Source organism: Myotis lucifugus, unplaced genomic scaffold, assembly GCF_000147115.1.
Source record: "Myotis lucifugus unplaced genomic scaffold, Myoluc2.0 scaffold_10, whole genome shotgun sequence".
Taxonomy (NCBI): Eukaryota; Metazoa; Chordata; class Mammalia; order Chiroptera; family Vespertilionidae; genus Myotis; species Myotis lucifugus.
Window position 1 is genome coordinate 783,496 of NW_005871058.1, and position 26,026 is coordinate 809,521.

At 45.8% G+C, this 26,026-nt stretch overlaps 1 protein-coding gene across 1 annotated transcript in view; it reads right to left on the reverse strand.

Annotated features, from left to right (window-relative positions):
* The window catches only part of STAB2 (stabilin 2), a 121,016-nt gene that overhangs the window by 44,533 nt on the left and 50,457 nt on the right, over positions 1 to 26,026 (reverse strand). The window contains 16 exon segments of the mRNA XM_023749817.1: positions 1,036 to 1,131; positions 2,495 to 2,690; positions 3,266 to 3,361; positions 4,566 to 4,622; positions 5,831 to 5,959; positions 8,624 to 8,755; positions 9,760 to 9,867; positions 9,956 to 10,054; positions 10,500 to 10,577; positions 13,357 to 13,471; positions 13,896 to 14,032; positions 15,997 to 16,044; positions 18,772 to 18,864; positions 19,434 to 19,529; positions 23,081 to 23,239; positions 24,841 to 24,934. Of these exon segments, the coding sequence (XP_023605585.1) occupies positions 1,036 to 1,131; positions 2,495 to 2,690; positions 3,266 to 3,361; positions 4,566 to 4,622; positions 5,831 to 5,959; positions 8,624 to 8,755; positions 9,760 to 9,867; positions 9,956 to 10,054; positions 10,500 to 10,577; positions 13,357 to 13,471; positions 13,896 to 14,032; positions 15,997 to 16,044; positions 18,772 to 18,864; positions 19,434 to 19,529; positions 23,081 to 23,239; positions 24,841 to 24,934 (1,733 nt within the window).

Below are 26,026 nucleotides of genomic sequence, written 5' to 3' on the forward strand. Positions count from 1 at the left end.
TTTGCCAGCCCTCTTTTATTAAACCTCCCTCAAGACCTTTCAGTTAGTGCTTGGTGCTAGGAAAAGATTTACTCTCCTGTAGTAAATGATACGCATCATGTTTCCTATGTAAAAACTGCGGGACCATGCAGACGGAGTGCTTGTGCCTCCCCCGGTCTCATGCTGAGACTAATCCCCAGGTGACGGTACATGGAGGTGGGGTCCCTGGGAGATGATTAGGTCATGAGGATTAGTCCCTCATGAAAGAGACCCCAGAGAAATGGCAGTCTGCAACCCAGGAGAGGGCCTTCATCAGGACCCGACCATGAACTTGAACTTCCAGCATCCAGCATGAACTTGAACTTCCAGCATCCAGAACTGGGCGATATCAATGTCTGTCTATAAGCTGCCCCATCTCTGAGACTTCGCTGTAGCAGCCTGAACAGACTAAGACATCTATGTTTCAGATAGTTCTCTCTGGCAGCAACGTGGAGTGTGGAGTGGAGGGAAATAACAAGTCGTATGACAAGACTACTGGTGAGAGGAGGAGCAGGAGGGAGGGCGAAGACAAATGCAAAAAGATGTACAAAGATGTACTGGTATGTAGGAGATGCTCATTGCAGCATTGTGTATGATAGCAGAAAATTGGTATTATCGTATAATAGTATATTATAAAAGTTAAGAAAATAATGATATTTACTACATTTATTCACATGGGAAGATATCTATTATACATTGGGAAGTGAAAATGTGGACTACAAAACAGTGTGTAGAGTACGGCGCTGTACACACAATTTCCGTGCCTATAAGAATGTTGGGAGGATAATACAAAATATCAATGATAGCTTTTTCCTGCCTTGGGAGTATGAGTGAGTTTTATTTTCTTCTTTCTGTTTTTCTTTATTTTATAAACATTTTGCTACAAGGAGGAATTACTTTTATTGCTCAAGGAAGAAATAAAGATGTCCCTTCCGTTTTGGAAAGAAAAAACAAACACGTAGCTGCTGAGAAGGGAGGCTGAGAAGGGATCGTAAGTAGGGAGGGGCTGGCACTTACCAAAGTCACATTTCACTCCTCGCCAGCCAACGTCGCATTCGCAGGAGCCGTCGCCCGCGGGCCCTTGGCTGCATCTCCCATGTACACAAGCACACGCTAGGTGAGAAACGCCCGCACATCGTCAGACCTCCGAGCTGTGCTCAGTAACTCACTGGCCACTTACTGCAAAGGCTCACGACAGTGCACTGCACCTGCACCCAGTTTTAGAGAACCGCCATCTTTAACGGAGGCTGCACGCACAGGAAGGGCAGGTAGAACTGAGCGGGCGAACAGGTGCATCAGGTCAGGCCCAGCACGAACCACAATTTGGGGACTGTGGAGCATGTGGGGCAGCCACCCAAGCAGTGGAGGTGTCCTTAGCCGAGGTTATCTGAGGATCCAAGGTTATGGGGGGGTCCCTGGGGGTCCCTGAGAGTGGGCTTTAAAAGAAGCCCATTTGATATGGAATTTATATAAACCTGGTGAGGCACTGCCCTCTTCAACACCATGGAAAGGCTGATCCCTTTGTCACACGGCAGCATCATGAGTGTCTTTGAGAACTGGATGAAGGCTAGGGATGCCCTCCCCAGGGAAAAGCACTCAGCCCATGAGGGTCACTATGGGTCCCAGGTTGGGAACTCCTGCACAAACCCAAGCAGACAATCTTCCATATACCATAGAAAAAAGCAGCACTGTAATGTCAATTCTATATTATGTGGCCCAGTCATGATGAGGCAGCTACATATTGGTTTTGCCTTTCTTGGACCAGCTGATGATAAAAGAGTGTTAGTCAGGCCAAATTTGTGTTTTCTAGTGCAAGGGAAAAGAAGTGCTTTGTGTTCTCATCATGCATTAGGAAACCTCTCCGCCCAAGTCAATCAAGTGTGTATCGCTGGGCACAAGAATGTCAGGGTGAGAGAATGCAGATGACTTGGTTCAAAGGGGCAAATTTGTGTGTGTGTGAAAACAAATTAAAGCAAGTGGCTTCCTGAGGGTGAATCAATAGCGTGATCTTCATATAAAGACAACATCATCCAAGAGCAGAGCCTTGGAGTCAAGCACTGTGCATTCAAATCTCAGTTCTGCCTCTTTCAGGTGTGACCTTGAAGGAAGTCATTCAACCTCTTTGCCTTAATATCCTCCTCTGTGAAATGGGCATGGCCATACCTAAGTATATAAGGTTCCTGTGTGGATTAAATGAGATAATGTGCACAAATCTACCTTTCAAACTATCAAGCACTGTCCAAAACTGAGCGTGTGACTATGAAGACCGTGAGGATGGGGAGTGCCAATGAACAGACGGGGGTGGGGTGGGTTGGTAGATCTAGTGACTGAAAATGTTGGGGAACACTGGCCTATGCAAACTACACAACACAAAGGACCTTATAATCACAGGATCTGAGAGGTAGGATCCAGCTGCCTGGGAGACAGCCGAGGTCCCCTCCTCTGGCATTTGGACCTGGAGGAGAGGGCTACGCACCTTGGTCACAGTGGACGCCGTACTTGCCCTCCGTGCAGGTCTCGCAGGCTGTGCCGTTGAAGCCCTCTCCACACTCGCACACGCCCGTGCCGTTCATCCCGTCCAGGCAGATGCCATTTCCAAAGCAGACGTTCTCGGCTTTCCCGGGGCAGGGCTGGCACTGGGGGCCGAAGAAGCCCGCACAGCATTCTCTGGTCTGAAATGAGAAGCCGAGGCTGGGTCTCCATGTCCATCTCCTGGTTTTGTCCAGCGACAGTGCAGAATCCCGTGGTCGGGCTGGCTGAGTGCCCTGAGCTTGGACCCCACCACGAGGGGTTGTAAGAACCCCTGAGAACTAGGGAGCTTAAGCAATTTCCAGGGGTGCCAGGAACAGACAGAGGCCTCTGCCAAGGAGGGAGGAAAGAGGGAAAGGAAACAGGCATAAGAGAAGAGGAAGGAGCAAAGTGAGAGAGAAGGAGGGCAGCAGGGACTAAGTAAAGAATAATGTTGCCTGGCCGGTGTGGCTCAGTGGTTGAATGTCAACCTATGAACCAGGAGGTCATGGGTTGGGTTTGATTCCCGATCAGGGCACTTGACCCCCCAGTGTGGGGAGTGCAGGATTCAGCCGATCAAAGATTCTCTCTCATCATTGATGGTTATATCTCTCTCTCCCTCCCACTTCCTCTCTGAAATCAATAAAAATGTATTTAAAAAATAAAGAGAAATATAACATGATTAAATTTCCAAATGCTACTGCTATAATTAGAAGAATGGTTAAACCGTGATACTCACAATGACAGTTTTCACACAATTTGGCTGGCACCCAATGAACACAGATCGCTTGCCCATGAAATAAATGGTATAGATACATTTCCTTATCTGGCTGCCCTATGAAATAGCAATGATTATATCAGCATGTTAGTTAGGCAAATGTTTTCCAGTCTCTGAAAGAAGAAGGTGGGTGACACATGGCTGTCTCTGTGACTGAAATGCTCTGGGAAGGGACAGGATCGGTGTTCAGAGCTGCTTCACAAGAAAGAAGGCACTCAAACAACGTTGGCTGCCACAACACCAGGTGGCAAAACCCAAGGAGTTACACTGCTGGGTAGTACTCTGTGAAAAGAACTAACGCAAGCTAGCAAGAATCACAGAGTAAGCCAGACAAAAATGTCCTACCAGCACTACGCATCGGTTGATCTGAGCCTTGATTTCTATCTACTTATTGATTTCTATGCTTCCTTGGTCTGAGAATGGATTCAGGCTTCTTACTAAGAACTATCATACAAAAATATTACATTAAGACTCAAGTGAGAGAATCAGCATCGTGTCTGTTATAAATGATTATTACCGTGCCCTGGAAGGTGCATGGGTGTCCATTCTTTCTAACGGTTGGAGCGTGATCAAAATTCGCTTTTACGCCCTAACCGGTTTTGCTCAGTGGATAGAGCGTCGGCCTGCGGACTGAAGGGTCCCAGGTTCGATTCTGGTCAAGGGCATGTACCTTGGTTGGGGGCACATCCCCAGGAGGGGGTGTGCAAGAGGCAGCTGATTGATGTTTCTCTCTCATCGATGTTTCTAATTTTCTATCCCTCTCCCTTCCTCTCTGTAAAAAATAAATAAATAAATAAAAAAATTCGCTTTTACAGTAAAGAGCTATGAGAATCACAGGTTGGTAGTTGATTCAAAGACAGGCCTACTTCCCCCAAGTTCGCCATCTGTTCCTTAGAGAAAATTAGTTGTATCTCCAGCTGTAAAGGGAACTCTGGCAGGGGGAGCTCATCTGGGCTGGATTTGGTTTTGGATATGGAAGCTGCCTTTGCGGATAAGCTGTCTTGCTCCTGGCCTCCTCTGGCTCCCGGAATATATAATGGTAGAAAGTGAGAAATCTCTCTCTCTGCGTTGTGCATTGGTTGAGATGAACCCCTGTCTCTATTTATTTATTAATTAAAATTTGGACTCAAGGATTTAGAAAGATGTGTACAACAATGAAGGAATGAAGGAAGTGAACAATGGAGGATGCTTGGGAGTCATGTTCTAATTTGGATCTTGCTGGGATCAGAAACGACTTTATCAGAGCAGGAAAAATACTCACTAGCGGTTTACTTCCAAGTGGGCAGATGGGTTGCTGGGGACACTTCCCACACTTTCCCTTGACAGAACACAGAGGCAAAGAGAACAGTTCATGGTTATTGCTTTTAGTGCAAAACGAGGCTACAAATATTTCCCAGACCTAAGAGGTGAGGGTTTTAGGATATAGAACTGAAAATCAGAAAGATATGAGGGAAACTCCTCTGGTCAGCCTCTTTAATATTCTCAGAGACAAGCACTTGAACTACTCCAGGTCTTGGTTATTTGATCATCGCTTTTCCCCCACCATATTCTTCTGATGCTAATAACCCTTTAAGGTGTGGAGGTCTTATCTCATTTGAATCTGAATTTCTTTAACAACAACCCTCACTTATTGGTAACCCATGGTTTAGTGAATTGGGCCAGATTCGGTGCCCAGCCTTGGGAGTCCAGGTGAGGGATCAGGGTGGAGATAATATACACACGATTATGAAACATAGGGCACAACTTAAGAATGACAGACTCTTAAGTGTGACATGTTCCTAAAACATGAGGAGGTCAGTGTGCCCAGCTCTCGCTCAGCCCCCACCAGAGAGTACAGTGTGCAGCCCGGGCTCTGGGGCCACACTGCCTGGATATGAACACCTTCTCTGCCTTCTGTTATTTCTGTGAACCTGGTGCGTGACTTAGCTTCTCTGTGGCTCATTTCCCCATCAGTAAAATGGGGACAGTAATAGCACGCACTCTGTAGGGTGCTGTGCGAATTCTGCGGGTTAATACATGTAAAATGTTTGGAGCAGGGCCTGGTACATACGTGCCCAATAAATGTCAGCAGCTGTTACTATTACTGAAAGATGCTACGCCATCCAATGGACTGGAGTGAGAAGTCTCCAATACTGAATAATCCACTTCCATATTTTCTCTCCTTGTAGACCAGGCGTGGCCAGTACCTGCCAAGTACCACAGTCCCCTCCCTGTGCCTATGGCAGGCATGACACATTTTCCCTTTGAAGAAGACCATGGCTTCAAAATCCTGCTCAACACAACCCTCCAGGTAGCCTCTCCCAGGCATCCAAGGTACAGCTCACTGCACTAGATTGTGAGCCCACCGAGGGCAGAGGTCATGTCTTCCTAATCTTTGTAGAACCGCAGCTGGGTACGTTCCTATGTACATCAGAGAGGCTCACTCAGTGTGTTTTGAACTGAATTGAGATATCCTAATAGATGAATCTTATGCTTAAAAACCCCCACAACACTCTAGCTGCATCGTTAGCCTTGCATATAACTTACTCGTACAATAGTGGTGTCGTTATTATCACATCGATTCTTCTGAATTTCCAGAACTTTCCCCAAGCCATGGATCACTCCCTTGTCAGTGGCTACATTGGTGTAGTTTATCGGAGCATCATTTACGTAGAGCTGTGAACAAGAGGGCCAAATGTAAATTTCTTATTGTAGTGACTTTAAGGGGAGTAAGGGAGATGGGGATTGGAGGATATCAATATTACATCAGCCTAAAAGGTATTCCAATATTCACCCCAAAGGCAGCACGCTGGAGTGGGAAGAGCTCTGGGAGGATATCAATATGACATCAGCCTAAAAGGTATTCCAATATTCACCCCAAAGGCAGCACGCTGGAGTGGGAAGAGCTCTGGCCTAGGAGTCTGAGAACAGTCCTGCATCTGGTCACCGAGCCATGTGACCTTGGGCCAGTTGCGTTTCCTCTCTGAATCTCAATGTTCTCTTTTGTAAAAAGCATCATTTCCCAGTGTGTGGAGACTGCTTGGAGGTCAGCATTACCCAGTGTTTCCCTTGGGGTTTTTTTGGAGTTTATGGAATGTTTGCATCCATCTTTGCTTAGTGTGTTCATAAGCATCCAAACATGGGTACTAAAGTCAGTACCTATATGTTGCCAACTCAAATTCAACTTGAGCTTGAAATTTGTTTTCTTCTGATTTTTTTAAAGGAGAGGATCCCTTAATGATTGATGAACAAAAATAAGTGAATCTATTAATTCATTCATTAAAATAAGTAATATAATTGGAAACAAATGGTTCTTTGAAAAATTGGCGTGGTGTGTGTACATGTCTGTGTGGTGTGTAGATGTGGTAGATCTGAGGTTGGGAAAACAGGCAATTTTTTATTGTACTAAGCAAATGTCAAGTTCATATCCAATAAGAGCTTACAAATGCTTAATAACATCGCCCAAACTCCTCGTAGAAGTGATATTAAAATGACTCTATTAAGTGTTTACATTTGAACTTCCACTGACTCATAATTTTCATTGTGATACATCCAGGGAATTTTGTGTTACATTCAAATTTTGATTTGGACACAACTTTACTCAGGTAGAGAACATTTTTCTGCATCTACATTGTCCTAAGAGAAAGTGAGTTATCAATAAAAGTAAAACCTCGATTATAAGATAGAACCAGTTGTTTATTGTGAGATAAAACCTCTGTTTTAAGATCTGAATAAATGGGGAATAAACATGACAACATTGAAATTGATTCAATTAATGGTGCTAGAAGTCATTCTACATGATGAAGTAAAAGATGACATAGATAAAAAAGTAGGTTCTTTAATTATAAAAATTGCTTTTCCTGAAAAAAAAATAAGAAAATGTATTTAAAAGGATCTCCTCAAAGTTATTACACAATAGGCGAGATGTTTGTAGGAGTCAGAGAAAAATATTTGAAGATTGATTATTCCTTAAGTAATAACGAGTCAGAAAAATTCTCTCTACCCAAGCAGATTAAAAAATATGTACACAAAATTCACTTGTGATTCAATGATGATACCACTGAGAAGAGTGTTTGTAAGACTGCCCTTTTTAAAGAGAAGCAAATAATACTATTGATTGACCCCTTTCACCTCTGACCCCTCCAGGTCTTCACCACACTGTTGTCTATGTCCATGGGCTATGCATATTATTCACTTTTCAATGTCAAATCAACAGTATCATAGCATCAGGAGTTCTGCCATTTTGATATTTTAAAATAGCTCGGCATCTTGCAGTTTTAGAAATGTGTGTTATAATCACAATTTGACACCATCGGTAAGGTTTCCCACTGCTTTTTCCAGTTTACACAGGTCCTGGAATACCTCTGTGGAGCTTGGCCAATGATTAACCTTTATTTTAATTTAGTGCTTAATAAAAATAATAAAATAAATTGTCTTAACAATTTTGTTTTTATTATTTTTTTCTCATGAGAATCTATACTTGAGTAACGTTGTGAGTTTCTTGTTGACTTTTCTTACTTTGGTGCTTGATTGATCTTACTTGATGTTTGAAATATGTGAATGAGATTTTTATACTTGAAATATATTAGTTAGTCTCATTAATTCTTTTTAAAAATGAATTCTAAACACTTAAATACTTAGTAGTTTTGTGAGATAAATACTGAAATACCGGTGTGGAGGTCAATTAGTCCTAGGACCACAGTCTCTATAGTCAAGCAATGATAATGTTAACTCATCCTGCTTATGTCATTAGGCTCGTTATGGCCAGGAGCCGGTGCCACCTCCTGGGAACTAGGTTTTTCTGGCAGGTTCCCTTCTACCTGGGAGATTGCTTGGGGAGTGTCTGCTGGGTTTGACAGGAGTCAGTACTGCAGGGCACCTGTGACTGCTGGGATTCCAGGACTGTGATTAGTCAGCCACACTGGTTAGCTGAAGGCTGGGGGCAGGCACAGTGAGTGGGAGCCTGACAGTCTGGCATAGTCATTCCTTTACGGGGAAACACAGACCACTGTCTTTTGTTGATAAGGTTTAGGAAACTCTGTGAGTGCCCTAGCCAGTTTGGCTGAGTGAATAGAGCGTTGGCCTGTGGACTGGCCCAGGTTCAATTCCGGTCTAGGGCACCTGCCTGGCTTGCAGGCTTGATCCCCAGTGGGGGGTGTACAGGAGGAAGCTAATCATTTTTCTCTCATCATTGATGTTTCTCTCTCTCTCTCTCCCTCTCCAGTCCTCTCTGAAATCAATTAAAAAAAAAAGGAAGCCCTAGTGAGTCCAGTATGGAAGGGATGACAGGTGACAGGAGCTAAGACACCCACTCCAAGGTCTGGAGGGAAAGGCCCTCACCTGGTCATTGCGGAGAAAGAAGCCGAGGAGGTAGGAGAAGCCCAGCATGGACTCCCGGTGCATGCCGTTGTGCAGGTCATTCTTCAGCAGTTTCTCCTCCAAGACCACGTGGTACCTGAGAATGTCTTCCTCCTGGGCAACACACAGAATTGCAATAGGCCAGCCAGTCCCCAGTCACTTACCACGTCATCTACTCCGATGTGTCGGGCACTGTGGGCATTGCAGGGGCAACAGCTTGTTGAACCGGAGGTTTTGACCCAGGCAACAGGGCACAATAGACATTAAATATTAAATCTGAGACAGATCGCCTTGGAGAAAGTGCAAGTTTTCCACCTGCGATGCTCAACAACTCATCAGGTGATTCTAAAACCCAGAATGAGGGCATGGAAGGTTGGGAGAGGATTTTAAGGATAATTTTTTTTTAAAGAACTGCTGGGAAGAGAGGGTCTCCACCCCCCAGCCTACCTTTCATGTCAGAGGTCATGACAGGAAGGCTGATGGGATGTTTTAAAGAGCTTTATCTGCCCAGCTGGCATGGCTCTGAATCAGGAGGTTATGGTTCTATTCCCAGTCAGGGCACATGCCCTGGTTGCAGGCTCGATTCCCAGTGTGGGGTGTGCAGGAGGCAGCTGATCAATGATTATCTCTCATCACTGATATTTCTCTCTCTCTCTCTCTCTCTCTCTCTCTCTCTCTCTCTCTCTCTTTCTCTCTGAAATCAATAAAAATATATTTAAAAAAATGAAAGAGCTTGATCTGTATCCCCTGCAGAGAGAGTGGCCTGTCACTGGGGTATCACTCAGGCCTGAACAATCTCTTGCCAGGGACTGCTGGCAGCTGGCCGATCCCGAGGAGTGAGGAGGTGTCCCTGCACTGGGCCCCTTCACTCCCAGTACTGGCTTGGGACACGTGAACACTTGTGTCCTGTGGATACACATCCAGGTCCTGGGGCCCAAATCTGTGCTTCCAGGGGTGGAAACTAAATACAGCAAGTGGGCAGCTCCGCATGCATATGGGGGAGGAGTGTGTATCAGAGCTTTATAGTAAGTATCTGGCTATGGAAAGGGAGTTTATCAAATGTCGAGCGTCTGAATTTCCAGAAACTGATTTCCCTGCTTCTCGTTCCCGATACCTACTAGAGTGGTGACCTTCTTTTGCCGGATGTAATTCTCAATGGCGTCGTTGTTTGGAGCAAACACTGTGTAAGCATCGGCAGCCTCGATTGCATTCACCAGGTTATATTGCTGTGATGGAAAGAGACAAGCGTGCGTGAGGGATTTCTGTTCCCTGGTCACCTGAGCAAGGGAGTCATGTGGAGAATGTGGTACTTGCAATGAGGTAGCCCCGGAAGATGGAGTAGTCAGGCATCTGGTCCAGCCGGGTGAGCAGGTTTGGTAAGGAGCCAGTTAGACCTCTTTGGGGAACCAGAACCTGAGAAAGGAAGCCCCAGAATTCTCTTAGCAGGTGCTGGCAGGACTTGCTACGCTGTGACACATGCGTTCATGCCACATACACTTGCCATTGTCAGGGCTACTGCCAGTCCTGAGAGTGCCTCTGAAGATTAAAAAAAGGCCAAGGTTGTGTGTGCCCTGTGAGATGTTCCCATAAGTAAGAAATATGCTCTATGTGGCCACACTTTGTATAGGGCCCACTGTAGAACAGGGGCTGAGTAGATAGTGACTGAGTCTGATTGAATGAGTAGAGCCTCTAAGTAGTTTTAAAAGAAAAGTAATGAAGCACAATACAGGTTACTTTTATGTTAAGGCTAAGTATTTACCCACCGCACTCCCCTCTCAAAAAAAAAAAAAAGCAAGATACTGTCCAGGAGGGTAAATGAGAGAAGAGAAGCTGCCTGGGCGGGAGGATGGACTTGTACTTTGTTGATGATGTGTATCACTCCGTTTGTGGCTGCGTTGTCACCATCAACAATGGACGCCCCTTCAATTGTGATGTTCTGTAAATGCAAACCACAGTGGGACGGTGAGTCTCCTTTGCGTACACCTAGGGATCGACGTTATTTCTGCTGTTTTCCACTTTCTGAGAAGCAGTGACCTTCAACCTTTTGGATCATGACCCACAGTTAGAAATACCTTTAAATTGTGCTCCATTAGACATATCTCTCTCTCTCTCTCTCTCTCTCTCTCTCTCTCACACTCAATCAAAATGAAATAGTACTTTCCTCTACTATGTGGGAGGCAACTGGTCATTGATTTTTACTCTACTCCATTCTATTTCATTAAAAAAGTGTTGGCTGCCCAGCTGGTGTGGCTCAGGGTTGAGCATCAACCTATGAAATAGGAGGTCAGGGTATGATTCCCAGTCAGGGCACATGCCTAGATTGTAGGCTCCATCCCCAGTGTGGGGCATGCAGGAGGCAGCCAATCCATGATTCTCTCTTATCATTGATGTTTCTATCTCTTTCTCCCTCTTCCTCCTTCTCAGAAATCAAGAAAAAATATTTTTTAAAAGTGCTGGCTGAGGTCACTAAAGTGACTCTGCTGTTTGAAAAACACTGTAGACAATGTTGTGGGTTGAATTGTCTTCCCTCCCTACCCCAAAATTCATAAGTTAGAGTCCTAACCCCATTACGTCAGAATATGACCTTATTTGGAGCTAAGATCTTTACAGAGGTAATTGGGTTAAAAAGAGTTCATTAAAATGGGCCCTAATCTAACATGGCTGGTGTCCTTATAAAAAGAGGGGATTTGGATGTAGCGATGCGGGGGGATGCCATGTGAACAGGAGGACAGTCATCTATAGGACAGCCCGGAACAGCTCCTTCCCCAGCTCTCAGAAGGAGTCAGTTCTCCCCTCCCCTTGATCTTGGACTTCCAGCCTCCAGAAATGTGAGACAAAACATTTCCATTGCTTGAGCCACCCAGTCTGTTGTAGCAGCTCTGGCAAACTCACACAGACAGCAACTGACTTTCCCGGTCAGCATCCAGCTATTTTTCAAGAAGAATAATTACAAGGGGAATGGGGTTAAGTAAAAACTAATCTAGCCACCCACCTGCCCACCAACCAACCATGACAACGGGGCCCCACCCTCTCTGGTTTCTCTGTGTCCTCTCTTCATCTCCACCATCACCCTTCATGTGAAATTCCTCCTGGGCACTTTGGGTACAGAGGGGACTGGTGTCACCCTGAGCAGCTCCAAAGTCACATTTGCAGAGGCCCTGAAGAAAACATTCCTGGCCACCTCACATATCTCTTTTGGTTAAAGGGAAACATTTAATTCAGACATAGGAATAAACTCATTAAAAATGTGTCTTTGATGGTTAGATCCTCTCAATCAGAGGTCTTGGTTGACTTATCTTTGAATCTATAGAGCCCAGGATAAGCATGACCAGCCTGGGTGTCCCCTTAATGCTTGCCAAGAGAATCAGTGATTTAAAACACTGATAGAAAAGAACCCCCAAATCTGATATATGCATGTAATACATTATAATTATAATTATACTAGAGGCTTGGGGCATGAAATTCATGCATGGATGGGGTCCCAAGGCCTGGCCGGAGATCACGGCCTATTGGGGCCAGGTTGGCCGGGGCCTGCGGGCCTGCCAGCTGCTGGACAGGGTCAGGGACCTTGGGAGGTTTGCTGGTCAGGGGGAGAAACTGGATGAGGTTGGCTGGCCATGGAAGGTTGGCTGTGGGAGTGCACTGACCACCAGGGGGCAGCTCCTTCGTTGAGCATCTTCCCCCTGGTGGTCAGTGTGCATTTAGCAACTGGTCAACTGGTCGTTCTGGTCGTTTGGTCATAACGGTCGCTTAGGCTTTTATATATATAGATGTAAAGGATCCATGGGATCATATGTAACTCTTTTCTGCTGCCTAAAAAGAATTATCTGATGAAGCCCATACATCTAAGTAATACTAGTCATAGAGCCTTTTCATTGGGCTCATACTGATAAATAGAAGGTAGAGATGCCTTCGAGCAGTTCTCACTCTCCAGTAGAAACTTCATTCTCATCTTGTGAGATTCATAGAAAGAGTTTTAAGGCTCTGCCACATGCAGTAGGACAGCCAGACGTCTTCGGGGAAGACTAAATCCAAGTCCTTGACATATTGTAGCCAGAAGGTGGGCATTGATAGGGCTTGGTTCTTCCTTGGGCACTGCCCTAACTCCAGCACTTTGACCAGTTCCTGGAGAATAGCAGGTGCTCAATAAATACTTGTTGTCTGACTGACCCTCACTCAATATAAAATTTTAGTAACCTGTAATGACTGAATCAGCAGGTTACAGTAACAAGCTCTTGGTTAACCATACATATAACTCAAAGTGGTGAAACTGTACAACCTTCACCCAGAGGAATAGAAAGATCTGACTTTCTGGATGAGTCTTTTCATAGAGTTCACACATAAAGGTAGAGAGGCGTTAGAGCAGTCATTCTGAAACATTTTGACCATGGCCCATGGTCCATGGATGTAGCAGCTCTCACTCTCCTGTACAATCTTCATTCTCATTTGTGGTCTGTCAGGAAGTGCCTTGTGACTAACCAGTGGGCAGAGGGCCACATTTTATAGGATCACTCTGTGTGTGTGTGTGTGTGTGTGTGTGTCTGTCAATATATGTTGATAATTGTTGAAGCTGTGATGCCAACATGGATGTCAGAAGTTCTATTCTTGCTCTACTTTTGCTCATGTTTGGAAATTTCCACAAGACAAAAAAATTAAAAGTACAATATGAATGTAATGGACATGTTTCCACTAGACAAATGACAGTACTCTCTTACCCCATCTGCCTTTGCCAGGTGAAGGAAGTTGCCCTGCAAAGACGTGGCCAGCATATCAGAAGATGACAGAGCCTGCAGATCTGCCACCCCGTACGTGCCTAGGAGTGTATGGTATCTGAAACAACAATCCATAGGACCATAATGAATACCAGTGCACCCAGCAGTTTCACTAAGTAATTAAAAAATGGTCCTGGAGCCAGACTGCCAGATTCAAATCTACACCTGCAATTATCAGCCATAGCACCCTTGGGTTAGTTACTTAATCACCCCGTGCCTCAGTTTCCACATCTGTAAAAGGGGGATAACTATAATTCCTATCTCATAGGGTTGTTGGGAAGATGGACTGGGTTACATATAAAGCAGTTAGCCCAGAGTGGGCTGTCAATAATGTTAACTATTCCCATCCTGGGCAGGAGGGGAGTCCTAGAACATGTTTAGCGCCATGAATCTATCTGAAGGACCATGTAGCTTCCCTCCATTGCCCTTGTTCACACTGATGCCAGTAAGATATCATGAAGAATAAAATGCATAATACCTACTTTATCAGGGCTGGAATATTGCTCTTGGACAACCAAAAGGCTTTCTCATCTTGGTCCATGTCCTCGATAGCTTGTTGGGAAGGCACGAGGACAGTGAGGTTGGAGGCAGCTGACAGCATGGGATGCAGAGAGGCGTTCTGAATTACAGAAGGAAAACAAAGGGCCTGGCTCATATTAGCGGACAGACCAGGGCTGATGTAATGCTTGGCGGAGATGACCAGTTCCCTTGGATGTAATTCCAGGGACACTGGGGTGGTCCTAGGGACCGCTTTCCCAAATCCTTCCTTTTATTTAATTGTGTGAGCCTGGTCCAAAGGCAAGTTTTCCCGATCCAGTCACACTTGGAGTCATTATCAGTCATTTACCCATTCATCTAAATGAAGAGTCAGAGAATAGTCTTGGCAGGATTATGCATGTGCATGCACATGTGTACACGTGTGTGCATGTGTATGTGCAGAGAACCTTGAGAATCCTTGGAACCTTTGGAAAGGGGGGTGGTGGGAAGATTACAGGAACAGTTTCAGCCTGAGAGAGAGACCAGAGGCCTGAAGTCAAACTTGACCTACTTTTCATTCTTACCCAGAGCTAGTGGATAAAAGCAGTGGTGAGCTGATATTTAACAATCAGCTCTCCAGGATAAACAAGCAAATAAACAAAATGCCCTGGTTCTTAGTGTTCACTGATTTCTGTGGGGTAAATATTCCCACTGTGGCTGAGTTTAAGCTACCAATAGGACGGTGGCTCTGGGAAGGGTGTGCTCTCGTGAGCTGGATTGAGCTGGGTCCTGAGGACCCCTGGGCAAGCTTCGGCATATGGGGTTGGTCTATGTGGACATCAACATGTACCACAGGACTCTCAGTTCTGCTTCTCCATGCGATGGGCCAGAGGGCCTCAGGAAGAAGCAATGGACAGCTGTCCTGCAGTGGGTGCTGACCACACACGGCCTGACATTGCACGTGTCTGTTCCGAGGGGAGAAACCACTTGTGTGCTGGCTGGCTGGCTGGGCCGTTCACCCTGGACCCCTCAGGCACAGATGGCAGAGATTCTTGGTAATAGAACTTTCCAGGGGGAGGGAATGCTCCCGCAGGCATGCTGGGCCGAGAGCTAAGCACACAGGTAGTTTTCCAGATTGCAACTATGAATCCCAGCTCTGGCCCAGGCTGGTAGCTCAGTCGGTTAGAGCATTGTCCCAATACGCCAAGGTTATGGGTTTGATCCCCAGTCAGGGCACATAGAAGAAACAACCAATGAATGCATAAGTAAGTGGAACAACAAACAGAGGTGTCTTTGTCTCCTTCTGTCTGTCGTTCTCCCTCCCTCTCTCTCTCTCAAATCAATAAAATAAAAATTTAAGTCCCAACTCTAACTTGGTGAGTTACAGTGATGAATTACATTGACTTCTTAAAAAAAGTGAAATAAGCCAGTTAATGAAGGAAAAATACCACATGATCTCACTCATTCATGGATAATAAAGACCATTATAAACTTATGAACAATAATAGATACAAAGGCAGAGCTGCCTCAAACAGATTGTCACACTGCAGCGGGAAGGCCAGGGAGGGTTGGGGGGCAGGAGGGAGGGGGGTAAGAGATCAACTGAAGGACTTGTATGCATGCATATAAGCATAACCAATGGACATAAGACACTGGGGGGTAGGGGAGGCCAGGGGATTGTCAAGGGCGGGGAAAAAAAGGAGACATATGTAATACTCTTTGTAATACTTTAAGCAATAAAACAATAAAACAAAAAAAGAAAACCTCTGGGATGAATGAAGCTACACGTATGTATTTGAATTGGTTGAAAAGGTGACCACCCAAGCTGATCCTAGACCAGAAGTTCTTAGCCCTGGTTTCATGTTAGAATCACCTGGGAAGCTTTCAGAATTCACCTATGTCCAGGGCAAACCTCTGACCAATCAAATCAGAGTGTCTGGGATGGGGGGCGGGGGCAGGGCATGCCTATTTACAAAAGGGCAGCCAGGGTTTGAAACCTCTACTCTAGACAATGGCCCGCCCTCCTCCTACCAGCTGCATTTTCAGTGTTCCATTGTATGCATCCCACATTTCTAAAATTATACACATTCCAACAAAGGTACTCACACTTATCCACTGGTTAAATTTAGCTGCCGCGGAGAGAAACGACAATTCCTTATTCATTTTGTGGGAGGGAGGGAGAGAGGGAGGGAGAGATGAGGGAGAACATGAGAGAAGGAACAATGAGAAGCACAATCCCTGCACATTTCTGGGGAGCCAGCTCCAAGCCTTCCCGGGCTGGGCTCCCTTTCCCTGCCAGCCTCCTTGACCCGACAGGAAGGGGCCCCAGCTAGTGGAATCTCCGTGTTGCCAGAGCTGCTCATTTCTTTCAGGCTCAGTGGTTCTGTTGTCCTCTCTATCTGAGGCAGAGAAGTAATTCTAGAAACTCCAAATGGAACAACAGCCTGAAGGTCACAGAGCTCAGTAAAGACCTCCCCACCCCCGCTTTCAGAGCCAGTGTTGAGTAGTGGCTTGGAACATGGAACCAAAGTTCCTTAGGCAAGTGACTTCATTTCTCTGGGCCTCAATGTTCTCATCTGTAAAATGGGGATAAGGAAAGCTCCAACTCATAGGGCCGATGTGTGAATTGGAGGAGTTACTGTTTTTAATGTGCTTAGAATAGAGGCTGGCATGCAGGACGTGCTCCTTTGTAATGTATCCCAGGGTACTTATTATTATTTTTTTAAAATATATTTTATTGATTTTTTACAGAGAGGAAGGGAGAGGGATAGAGAGCCAGAAACATCGATGAGAGAGAAACATCGATCAGCTGCCTCCTGCATGCCCCCCACTGGGGATGTGCCTGCAACCAAAGTACATGCCCTTGACCGGAGTTGAACCCAGGACCCTTGAGTCCGCAGGCCGATGCTCTATCCACTGAGCCAAACTGGTTCTGGCTCCCAGGGTACTTATTAATGAACATATATATTGAACTACCACGACCGGTACCAGGATGGAATGCACAGAGGGTATGGGATACAAAAGGGAAGAGATGGCTTCTGCGTTTGTCCTGGGGGAGTGAAGACTTGGAAAGATAGCAACAGGGCCAGCAGGTCAGTACACTGGATCGTGATAGAGTAACGAAAGCTCTGGACTTGGAGTTAAAAAAGACCGGGTTCTTTCCCTGAGCCGGCCGTTCCTAGCTGTGTGATCTTGGGCAAGCCGCTGCACTGCTCTGAAAACTCGTGTCTAATCTGAACAATGACTGTGGTGACAGCTTGCACCTGGGATCATAAATATTGTATGCACTGATGTATGGGAGAGCATTTTAAAATATCAAATGCCAGGCAAACGGCAATAACCATGATAATATGCAAATTTCATAAAGACAGTACATCTCAGAGCTGTCGCAATGTCTTTTAGAAAGTAGCTGAGGCTAATAAGTTAGTAGATACCTGTTAAAAAGTAAATTAGTAAACAGACAAGTACAAGAGCTGAGATGCTCATGTCCTTCCTTAAAGGGGCTGCTTTGAGGGAGAGGAGGGCACGAGTTGGACCTGAACTGATGGCAGGAAGACCAGAGGCTGGGTCTGCGGGAGAGGGGTCAGAGCCGGCATGGAGCCGAGAAAGCCGCAGCTGAGCTCAGGCTAAGCCCGGCTACTTGCAGGAAAGGTGAGTTGAGCCCGTGTGAAGCTGCCCGGGGTTCCAGGCTGAGGACTGGGACTTCATCTTGTTTTCTGCAGAAGCAGGGGGCCAGGTTTTAGACAGCGTGGCCCATGGACAGTGCAGATAAAATGCTGGGTCAATGCTCCAGGGTCTGGGTGTCAGGAGACAGCCGCTGCGCCCCACTGGGTGAGTAGACGCAACAGTGTGAAGTGAAGGGTGGAAAGGACCATGAACAGGCCAGTAGGCCCAGGGTCCGATGCCTCAGCCAGCCTCGGGAACCAGGACGCGGGCCTGAGGGAGACTCTTGGTTTGGGCAAAGTGCAGGTCCAATGGGTTCAGCTGAGCAGAGGGACAGAAACCAAACTGCAGTGAATTGAACAGAAAGTAAGTGATGAGAAAATTCATCCATTTGCTCTATTTCTCATTTCAACAAACCTTTATGAACAGTGGGAGTGGAGTAGGAAACAAGGCAAAGACCTGCCCCCACGAGTTTGCGGTCCAATGGAGGGAAGACAGATACATGTATGCAGTCACAATTCCGTGAGACATGCACTACACTGAGAGAGTCCTCTCCCCTGGTGGTGAAGCGCGTGGGCCCTGCACTGGACAGGCATGGGCTGGATTCCTCACTTAGCAATGGAGGGGCCCACGGCAAGTTTCCTTAGCCTCTCAGTTTCCTCCACTATAAAATGGGCATAATCATGGCAGCAACCTCAGAGGTTGCTGTGAGTTTTAAATGGGGTGCCTGCATGTTAAAGACTTAGTAAGATGCCTGGTATACAGAAGGCGTTCACACACACACAGACACACACACACACACACACACACACACACACACACACACACCAGATGTGGTCAGCGCAGGGTGCTCTGGGTACCAACAGGGGGCACTCAAACCAGACAGGAGCACACGGAGAGCTCAGCAGAGGCCGGTTAGTTGTCCATTTGGGAAGTTTGGGGATGGCAAGAGGTAGAATGAACAGGAAAAGACGCCAGGACTGCTTGGTACACAGCAGGGGTCAAATAAAAGCTGGCAACCTTCAGCCTGTGGGAAACGTGTGACCCCCGAGGCACCTATACCATCTGGAAGAAGCAGTTTGCTTCCTCTAAAATCTCCTGGGATTTCCTATGAAATCACTCAGTTTGCACAGGGCTAGGAAGGCACCCCAGCTAAGAGCCTTTACAAAGATCTGTGTCTTGATCATGCTATACCAGGGTTCATCTCAGAGGACTTACCACGGCCGCGCTTCCATAGCACAGAAAGCCGTCGCCTTCATAGCCTTCTCCACAAACACAGCTCCAGACGCCAGAGGTGAACTGACAGGCTGCCTGATGAAACGGAGATGGGAAAAAAGGGCTTACTTTCCTACATGAAGAGTTAGAAATGAGCTACATCCATGAGTCATAGGCTCCAGCTAAGGTAGAACTGCAAATTTGGGGTAGAAGGATGGTGGGAGTAACCTGTAGGCCCTTCCATGTTGCAATGAAAGGCCCTGGTCTGCATGTCCCATGCAGCTCTCACTTAGTCTCTCTTGACATCTCTGCCGGATTTAGCAAGTACAAGCAAGGACACATAGCTCACTGGAATTTCAGATACACAAATGTGTTTTAGTAGAAGTATGTCCCATGCTGCATTTGGGGGCAAACTTGTGATGGAAAAGGATTCATTGAGTATCTGAAACTCAGAGTCCTGTATTGCATCTGGTAATCAGATGTTGGTTCTTCCAAGCTTTGGAGTAATGAAGTATAAGTTATAATAACTACTTCTATTCTGCTTAGGGACACCCTTTGGGAGTAAGAGAGACTTTGCTCAATTCTTGGCTCAGGTAAGAAATAATTTTCTTTCTCAAAAAAAGTGTTTTTTTTTTTGTAAGGATAAAATAAATCCAGAAACTCACCAGGGGATGACATTTCCCAGTTTGTTCCAAGCAGGAAGTTATTGGTTCACATTCAATGCCATTGCCTCGAAATCCAGTCTTGCACTCACACTCATTCTGCAATTCCAAGAACAGAGGCACAGGGGGTTATGGAAAGCAGCTGCCTTCCCTGTTATGCCCTCGTGTGGTGCTGAACAATGAACTATGGGAACCAGAGCCGTTTGGCTAGGGAACAGCGTTAATGGCTTTCGGTATTTTTTATACTTCAGATTCCAGAGCTGTTGGTCATCCACATTCCACATGAAATGTCTCAATCTGATAGTTCCTTGGCACTTTCATTTTGAATGTATTACCCCAGAAGGGCCACTTGGAGAGTCTCAGAGAACTCAGACTCTCAAGAGCATCCCACTAGACAAATGGGCCCCTCCGTCTCAGAGGGAAAGGTGAAATAAGCCACAAGTTTCCACTTGGCGCAGATCCATGCGCAGGGCCATTGCCGGGCTAGGAGGCAGTTGGTGTAATTTAAGATAGGCATCCCTCTGAGTAGGCGGGTTTGAACCAGGCCCCACCTCTACATGGACAACCAGTACCGCAGAATACCTGTTATGAAAAACAGCTTATTTGGAGAGAGGATTGTAATTATGTAATTAGTTCAGTTAAGAAGAGGTCATACGGGAGTAGGGTCTGTTCCTAACCCAACATGGCTGGTGTCTTTACAGAAAAGGGGAGATTCAGACACAGACACGCACACAGGGAGAATGCCATGTGCACATGAAGACAGAGGTCATGGTGATGCCTAAGCCAAGGCACACTGATGATTGCCAGTAAACCCCCCAGAACCAGGAGAGAGGCCTGGAACAGGTTCTCCACAGCCCTTAGGAGGAACCGCACCTGCCGACACCTTGATCTTGGACCTCTAGCCTCCAGACCTGTGACAGAATACAGTTTTGCTATTCATTGCCACCCAGTTAGTGACACTTTGTTATGGCAACCTCAGCAAACTAATACAGATGCTGAGAAATGGCTTTTCTTTCTCAGCTGCAGTCTGGCAACTCAGGTGAGTCCGAAACGAATGCGATTGTTTGTTAAATGCTTGGAGAGACACAAGACTGCCGTGAGCTCGCCCATGATTCGTACTCTTCCGTGGCTACAATCCTAGCACAGTTGTCATCACCTCTCCTGGACTGGATTAATTCTGAAGCAGAAGCTTTTTCTGCCTCAATCTCCCGTCAAGGAGGATAAGTGACAGTGGTCAACAAACTGTAGTGCTACAGAAATATAAAGCGTGGTCAAGGGTGTTGACTAAGAGGGCAGCTCTGGAGTCAGACTGTCTGGATGTGAATCTCACACCGTGATTTATTTTCTGGGTGATGTGAGCCAAGTATTTAGCTTCTCTGTGACTCTTTTCTAAGATGGACTCATCATAGTACCTATGTGGCACCAAAAGCAAAAATAAACAAATGTGACAACATCAAACTAAAAAGCTTCGATGCAGCAAAGGAAATCATCAACAAAATGAAAAGGCGACCTACTGAATAGGAGAAAATATTTTGCAAATCATATCTGATAAGGGGTTAATATAAAAAATGTAAAGAACTCACACAACTCAATAGCAAAAACCAAACAACCTGAATAAACATGGGTCGAAGATCTGAATAGACATTTTTTTCAAAGGAGACAGATGGCCAACAGGGACATCAAAGATACTCAACATCACTAATCAGCAGGAAAATGCAAATCAAAACCACAAGGAGATATCACCTCACACCTGTTAGAATGGCTGTCATCAAAAAAACAGGAAATAATAAGTGTTGGTGAGGATGTGGAGAAAGGGGAACCCTTGTGCCCTGCTGATGGGAATGGAAATTGGTGCAGCCACTACGAAAAGAAGTATGGATGTTACTAAAAAATTCCAATTCTAGGTATTATCTGAAGAAAACAAAACACTTCTGGGTATTATCTGAAGAAAACAAAACATTGACTTGAAAAGGTATGTGCACCCCTATGTTCATTGCAGCACTATTGACAGCCAAGATATGGAAACAGCCTAAGTGTCCATTGACAGATGAACAGATAAAGAAAATGTGATAGCCCAGCCAGTGTTGTTTAGTGGTTGAATGTTGACCTATGAACCAGGAGGTCACAGTTTGATTCCCAGTCAGGGCATATGCTTGGGTTTTGGCCTCGATCCCCAGTAGGAGGCCTGCAGGAGGCAGCCCATCAATGATATTTTCTCATCATTGATGTTTCTCTCTCTCTGAAATCAGTAAAAAAAATTTTTTAAAAAGGAAAATGTGATATATATGTATACACACATATAATGAAATATTATTCAATTATAAAAAGGAATGAAATTTTGGCATTTGCAACAATATCATGGATGGACCTTGAGTGCTAAGTAAAATAAGTTAGAGAGAGAAAGACAAATACTGTATGATCTTACTTATATGTGAAATCTAAAAAACAAACAGGCCGGCTACGGTGGCTCAGTGGTTGAGTGTCAACCTATGAACCAGAAGGTCACAGTTTGATTTTTGGTCAGGGTACATGCCTGGACTTCAGGATCATTCCTTGATCTTGCAGGAGGCAGCTGATCAATGATTCTCTCTCATCATTGATGTTTCTATCTCTCTTTCCCTCTCCCTTCTCCTCTGAAATCAATAAAAAGAAACCCATAAATAAACAAAACCCCACCCCAAACCAAAAGTGAACAGATTGGTGGTTTCCAGAGGTACTTCTATGTCTAGCGCAAGAATGTCAAACTCAAAGGCTAACACGGGCCAAATAAATAAGGTTTACGTTTATGTGGGCCGCAAAAAAAAAAAAGCTTCAATTTTCATAGAAACGTAGGTTTATTTCGATAGAGACACACTGAAAACAAAGGGCTGAAATAAATGAGTAATTGTTAACATAAAACAATAGAACACTTTAATAAAAATTAATATTTTTTCTTGAACATTAACTTACCAGACACTGAGTAACTGCACAAATTAATAAATGTAATGCAAATAAACCTATTTTTCTTGTTCTCCGAAAGCGAAATATTTCCTGTTGCACACACCAAAGAAGTCAGTACAAGACTAATGACGTGGCAATCGGCTGCTAAAATGTTTGCTGCTAGTATTAGTGGAGAGAAATGGTGAGCCCACGTGTTAGGCACGTAAGGGAAGTGAATGCAACACAACTATAGTCATTAGCGAATGTTGTAGTTCGTTATTAATAATTACAATAGGATATTGTAAAAATTAAGCTACGAAATTTTTTCTAACATTTGAAGATTCTTTAAAAAAATATTTTATTGATTTTTTACAGAGAGGAAGGGAGAGGAATAGAGAGTTAGAAACATCGATGAGAGAGAAGCATCGATCAGCTGCCTTCTGCACACCTCCTACTGGGGATGCGCCCGCAACCAAGGTACATGCCCTTGACTTGGGACCCTTCAGTCCACAGGCTGATGCTTTATCCACTGAGCCAAACAGGTTAGGGCTTAAGTTACAAAGTTTTTATTAAAATGTTCCTTACATATCATAATATTGGCTGGGCTGCAAAATATTCATTGTGGGCTGCATGTGGCCCACGGGCCCTGAGTTTGACATGCTTGGTCTTGAGGAAAAAAAGCCATCCCAGGAATCCTGCTTCCCCTTTGCCCTCTACCATGTCACACCTACCTGCCCGGGGCCCAGGTACAGACAGGTTGCGTTGTCATGGCAGCCACCACCGCTGGGCAGCAGGCAGTTGTTGACCTCTGAGCAGTCTCTTCCGTCCCCGGTCCAGCCCTGCTGGCACACGCAGGTGTGGGTCCCCACGCCAGTTTTGATGCATTCTGCCTGCAGAAGGGGAAAGAGAAAAACTTCAGAAACCTCAGTCCAGCTACTTGATTCCAAAAGCCAAAGAGAATTTTCAGAGGTACAGTCTAGAACAGTGGTTCTCAACCTTCTGGCCCTTTAAATACACTTCCTCATGTTGTGACCCAACCATAAAATTATTTTCGTTGCTACTTCATAACTGTAATGTTGCTACTGTTATGAATCATAATGTAAATATCTGATATGCAGGATGGTCTTAGGCGACCCCTGTGAAAGGGTCATTTGATCCCCAAAGGGGTCGCGACCCACAGGTTGAGAACCACTGGTCTAGAAACACATTCACATGGAGTTCAATGGAAGCTGGTTTAAACAGAAAAATTGCTTGGAGTTGGCCAGCTAATGGCCACCACTAACATCCCTGTTATTTTATTGTGCCGGGGACTATTCCTAATATTTTGTAGGTGTGAGCTGCTATCCTGAGGAAGGTATTGTTATTGCAGATAAACTGAGGCTCAGAGGAGTTAAGGAACTGGCCCAAGGTAACATAGCTACAAAGAGGCACAGACCCAGGTCGATATGATGCTGAAGCCCACATTCCTAATCACTGTACTTCTTCTTAGGATGACCACACCAGGAGGTCGAGGGACATGGGGAGAGGGAGAGAGGTGCAAGGTAAGCTGTTGAGATGAGGCTGCTGAGTGGGTGGGACGCATCCAAGGGGAGTCTCATGGGCTGGGCAAGGCATTTGCATCTGAGTCCATCCTCAGAGCCAGGGGGAGTCACTGAGGGGCTTTCGGCATGGGAGAAGCATGATCTGATCCACTTTGAGCCCCTCTGGCTGCGGGTGGACAAGGACTGTACTGTGGGTAGTCGAGAGAGGAACAGGGAGGCCGGCTACTAAACAGTGGGTAAGGGATGAAGGTGACTGGGGCCACGTAGTGGTGAAGATATTCAAAAGGCATCGATGAGCTTGGCCGGTGTTGCTCAGTGGTTGAGCTTTGACCTATGAACCAGGTCAGGGCACATGCCCTGGTTGTGGGCTCCATCCCCAGTAGGGGGCATGCAAGAGACAGCCAATCAATAATTCTCTCTCATCACTGATGTTTCTCTCTCTTCCTCTCCCTTCCTCTTTCTGAAATCAATAAAAACATATTAAAAAAACTCAAACCAAACCAAAACAAACAAACAAAAATTATCAGTAAAAGCAATGGTGACTTTGGCACGACCTGACAATAATAGAATTTAGGGTAAGTCACTTAACGTCCCCAAGCCTCAGTTTCCTAATCAGGAAGATGGGGCTAACAAAATCGCTTCGTTTGGTTGGTGGGAGAGCAAGTGAAATTGCATACCGGAAAGTTGCTGTAGCCTTTGAATCAAGAGTTTAATACGAATGATCTCAGTACCTGATTCTCAGGCTGTGTTTTTTGAGCCCAACGTCCCCCACACATGTGGATTGAGGAAGGGGGGGCCTCCCGGAGGGTCCCTGGCACCATCTTTCAAATTCAAGGTTCACACAAATGTGCTTCATGCGATGAAGAGCCATCAGACCCTGCCTGTTGGAAGGCCTTCCCTCAGGATTTTCTACAAAACCAGGCAGTTTGGAAAGAAAAACCACCACTCACGTTGCGGCTGCAGCCCCCTGCGGTTAATCCCGCGCAAGGATCCATCTCTGAACAGAGGCTTCCGTCCCCTTCATATCCTGCGTTGCAAACACAGCTGCCAAGAAGAGGAGGTCACCGGTCAGCCCTAGAAATATCAGCACCCACCAACGGGCAGACGGCGGGCCAGCCAGGGGTTCAGGGCTTGACCTGTGCACCAGGTGGTCACGGGTGCTTCTGGGGTCTGTAGTCAGACAGAACTAGGTGGGAATCCAGGCCCCACCTCTCAGCAGTCGTGTGACCCTGCAGGAGTCCCTTAACCTCTGGGAGACCTTGTTTCCTCGTCTGGAAAATGGGTATAATCATACTGCTTCCCTCCGAAGGCTGCAGTGAAGATCGAATGAGCGAATGCACATGGAGCATTTCGCAGGGCACTGGCACCCTAAAAGGCTCAACAGCTGGTAGCTTTTCTGCTCATCCTGGGCTGGAATCTGCCTCTTTACAGTCCTATGTGCTACCTCTGGTTTCGGAGATCAATTCTTCCCTCTATTCTATGCTACAGCTCTTTAAAAATTTATTTTAAAAATATGTTTTTATTGATTTCAGAGAGGAAAGGGGAGATTGAGAGAGAGATAGAAACATCAATGATGAGAGAGAATCATCTATCGGCTGCCTCCTGCACGCTCCCTACTAGGGAATCAAGCCCACAACCCAGGCTTGTGTCCTGACCGGAAATCAAACATTGACCTCCTGGCTCAGGCATATGCAACAGCTCTCAAGCTGCATGAACATGACAGTCACATGAAACCTCCCCTCTCTCCCTTTTCTAGTCCCTCAGATGTTGTTTCCCCCCCCCCCAAACACAACATTCTCAGGTGCCTCATCCCGTGAGTTGAAATAGTTTCCTGACCCTCCACCCTCTCAGACACGCCTCCCAACATGCTCCACCGTGACACTGTTACTAGTAAACGCAGGGCCATAGTTTCACCCAGTATTTATCAAGTGCCCGTGGCAGGTGCTGGGACACCGTCCAGCTCCATCACACCCCCATGTTCCTACTGCAAATTGTGTGCTTCACAGAAAATAATGATTTTCACGTATCAAGGCCCCTAGAGGAACTAAATGCTTTATCTGGTGCCCAAAGACATAGTCTAATGTATTCCAACGCTGACTAAGTTTATATGGGACAGACCCATGTCTGTAGTCCTCT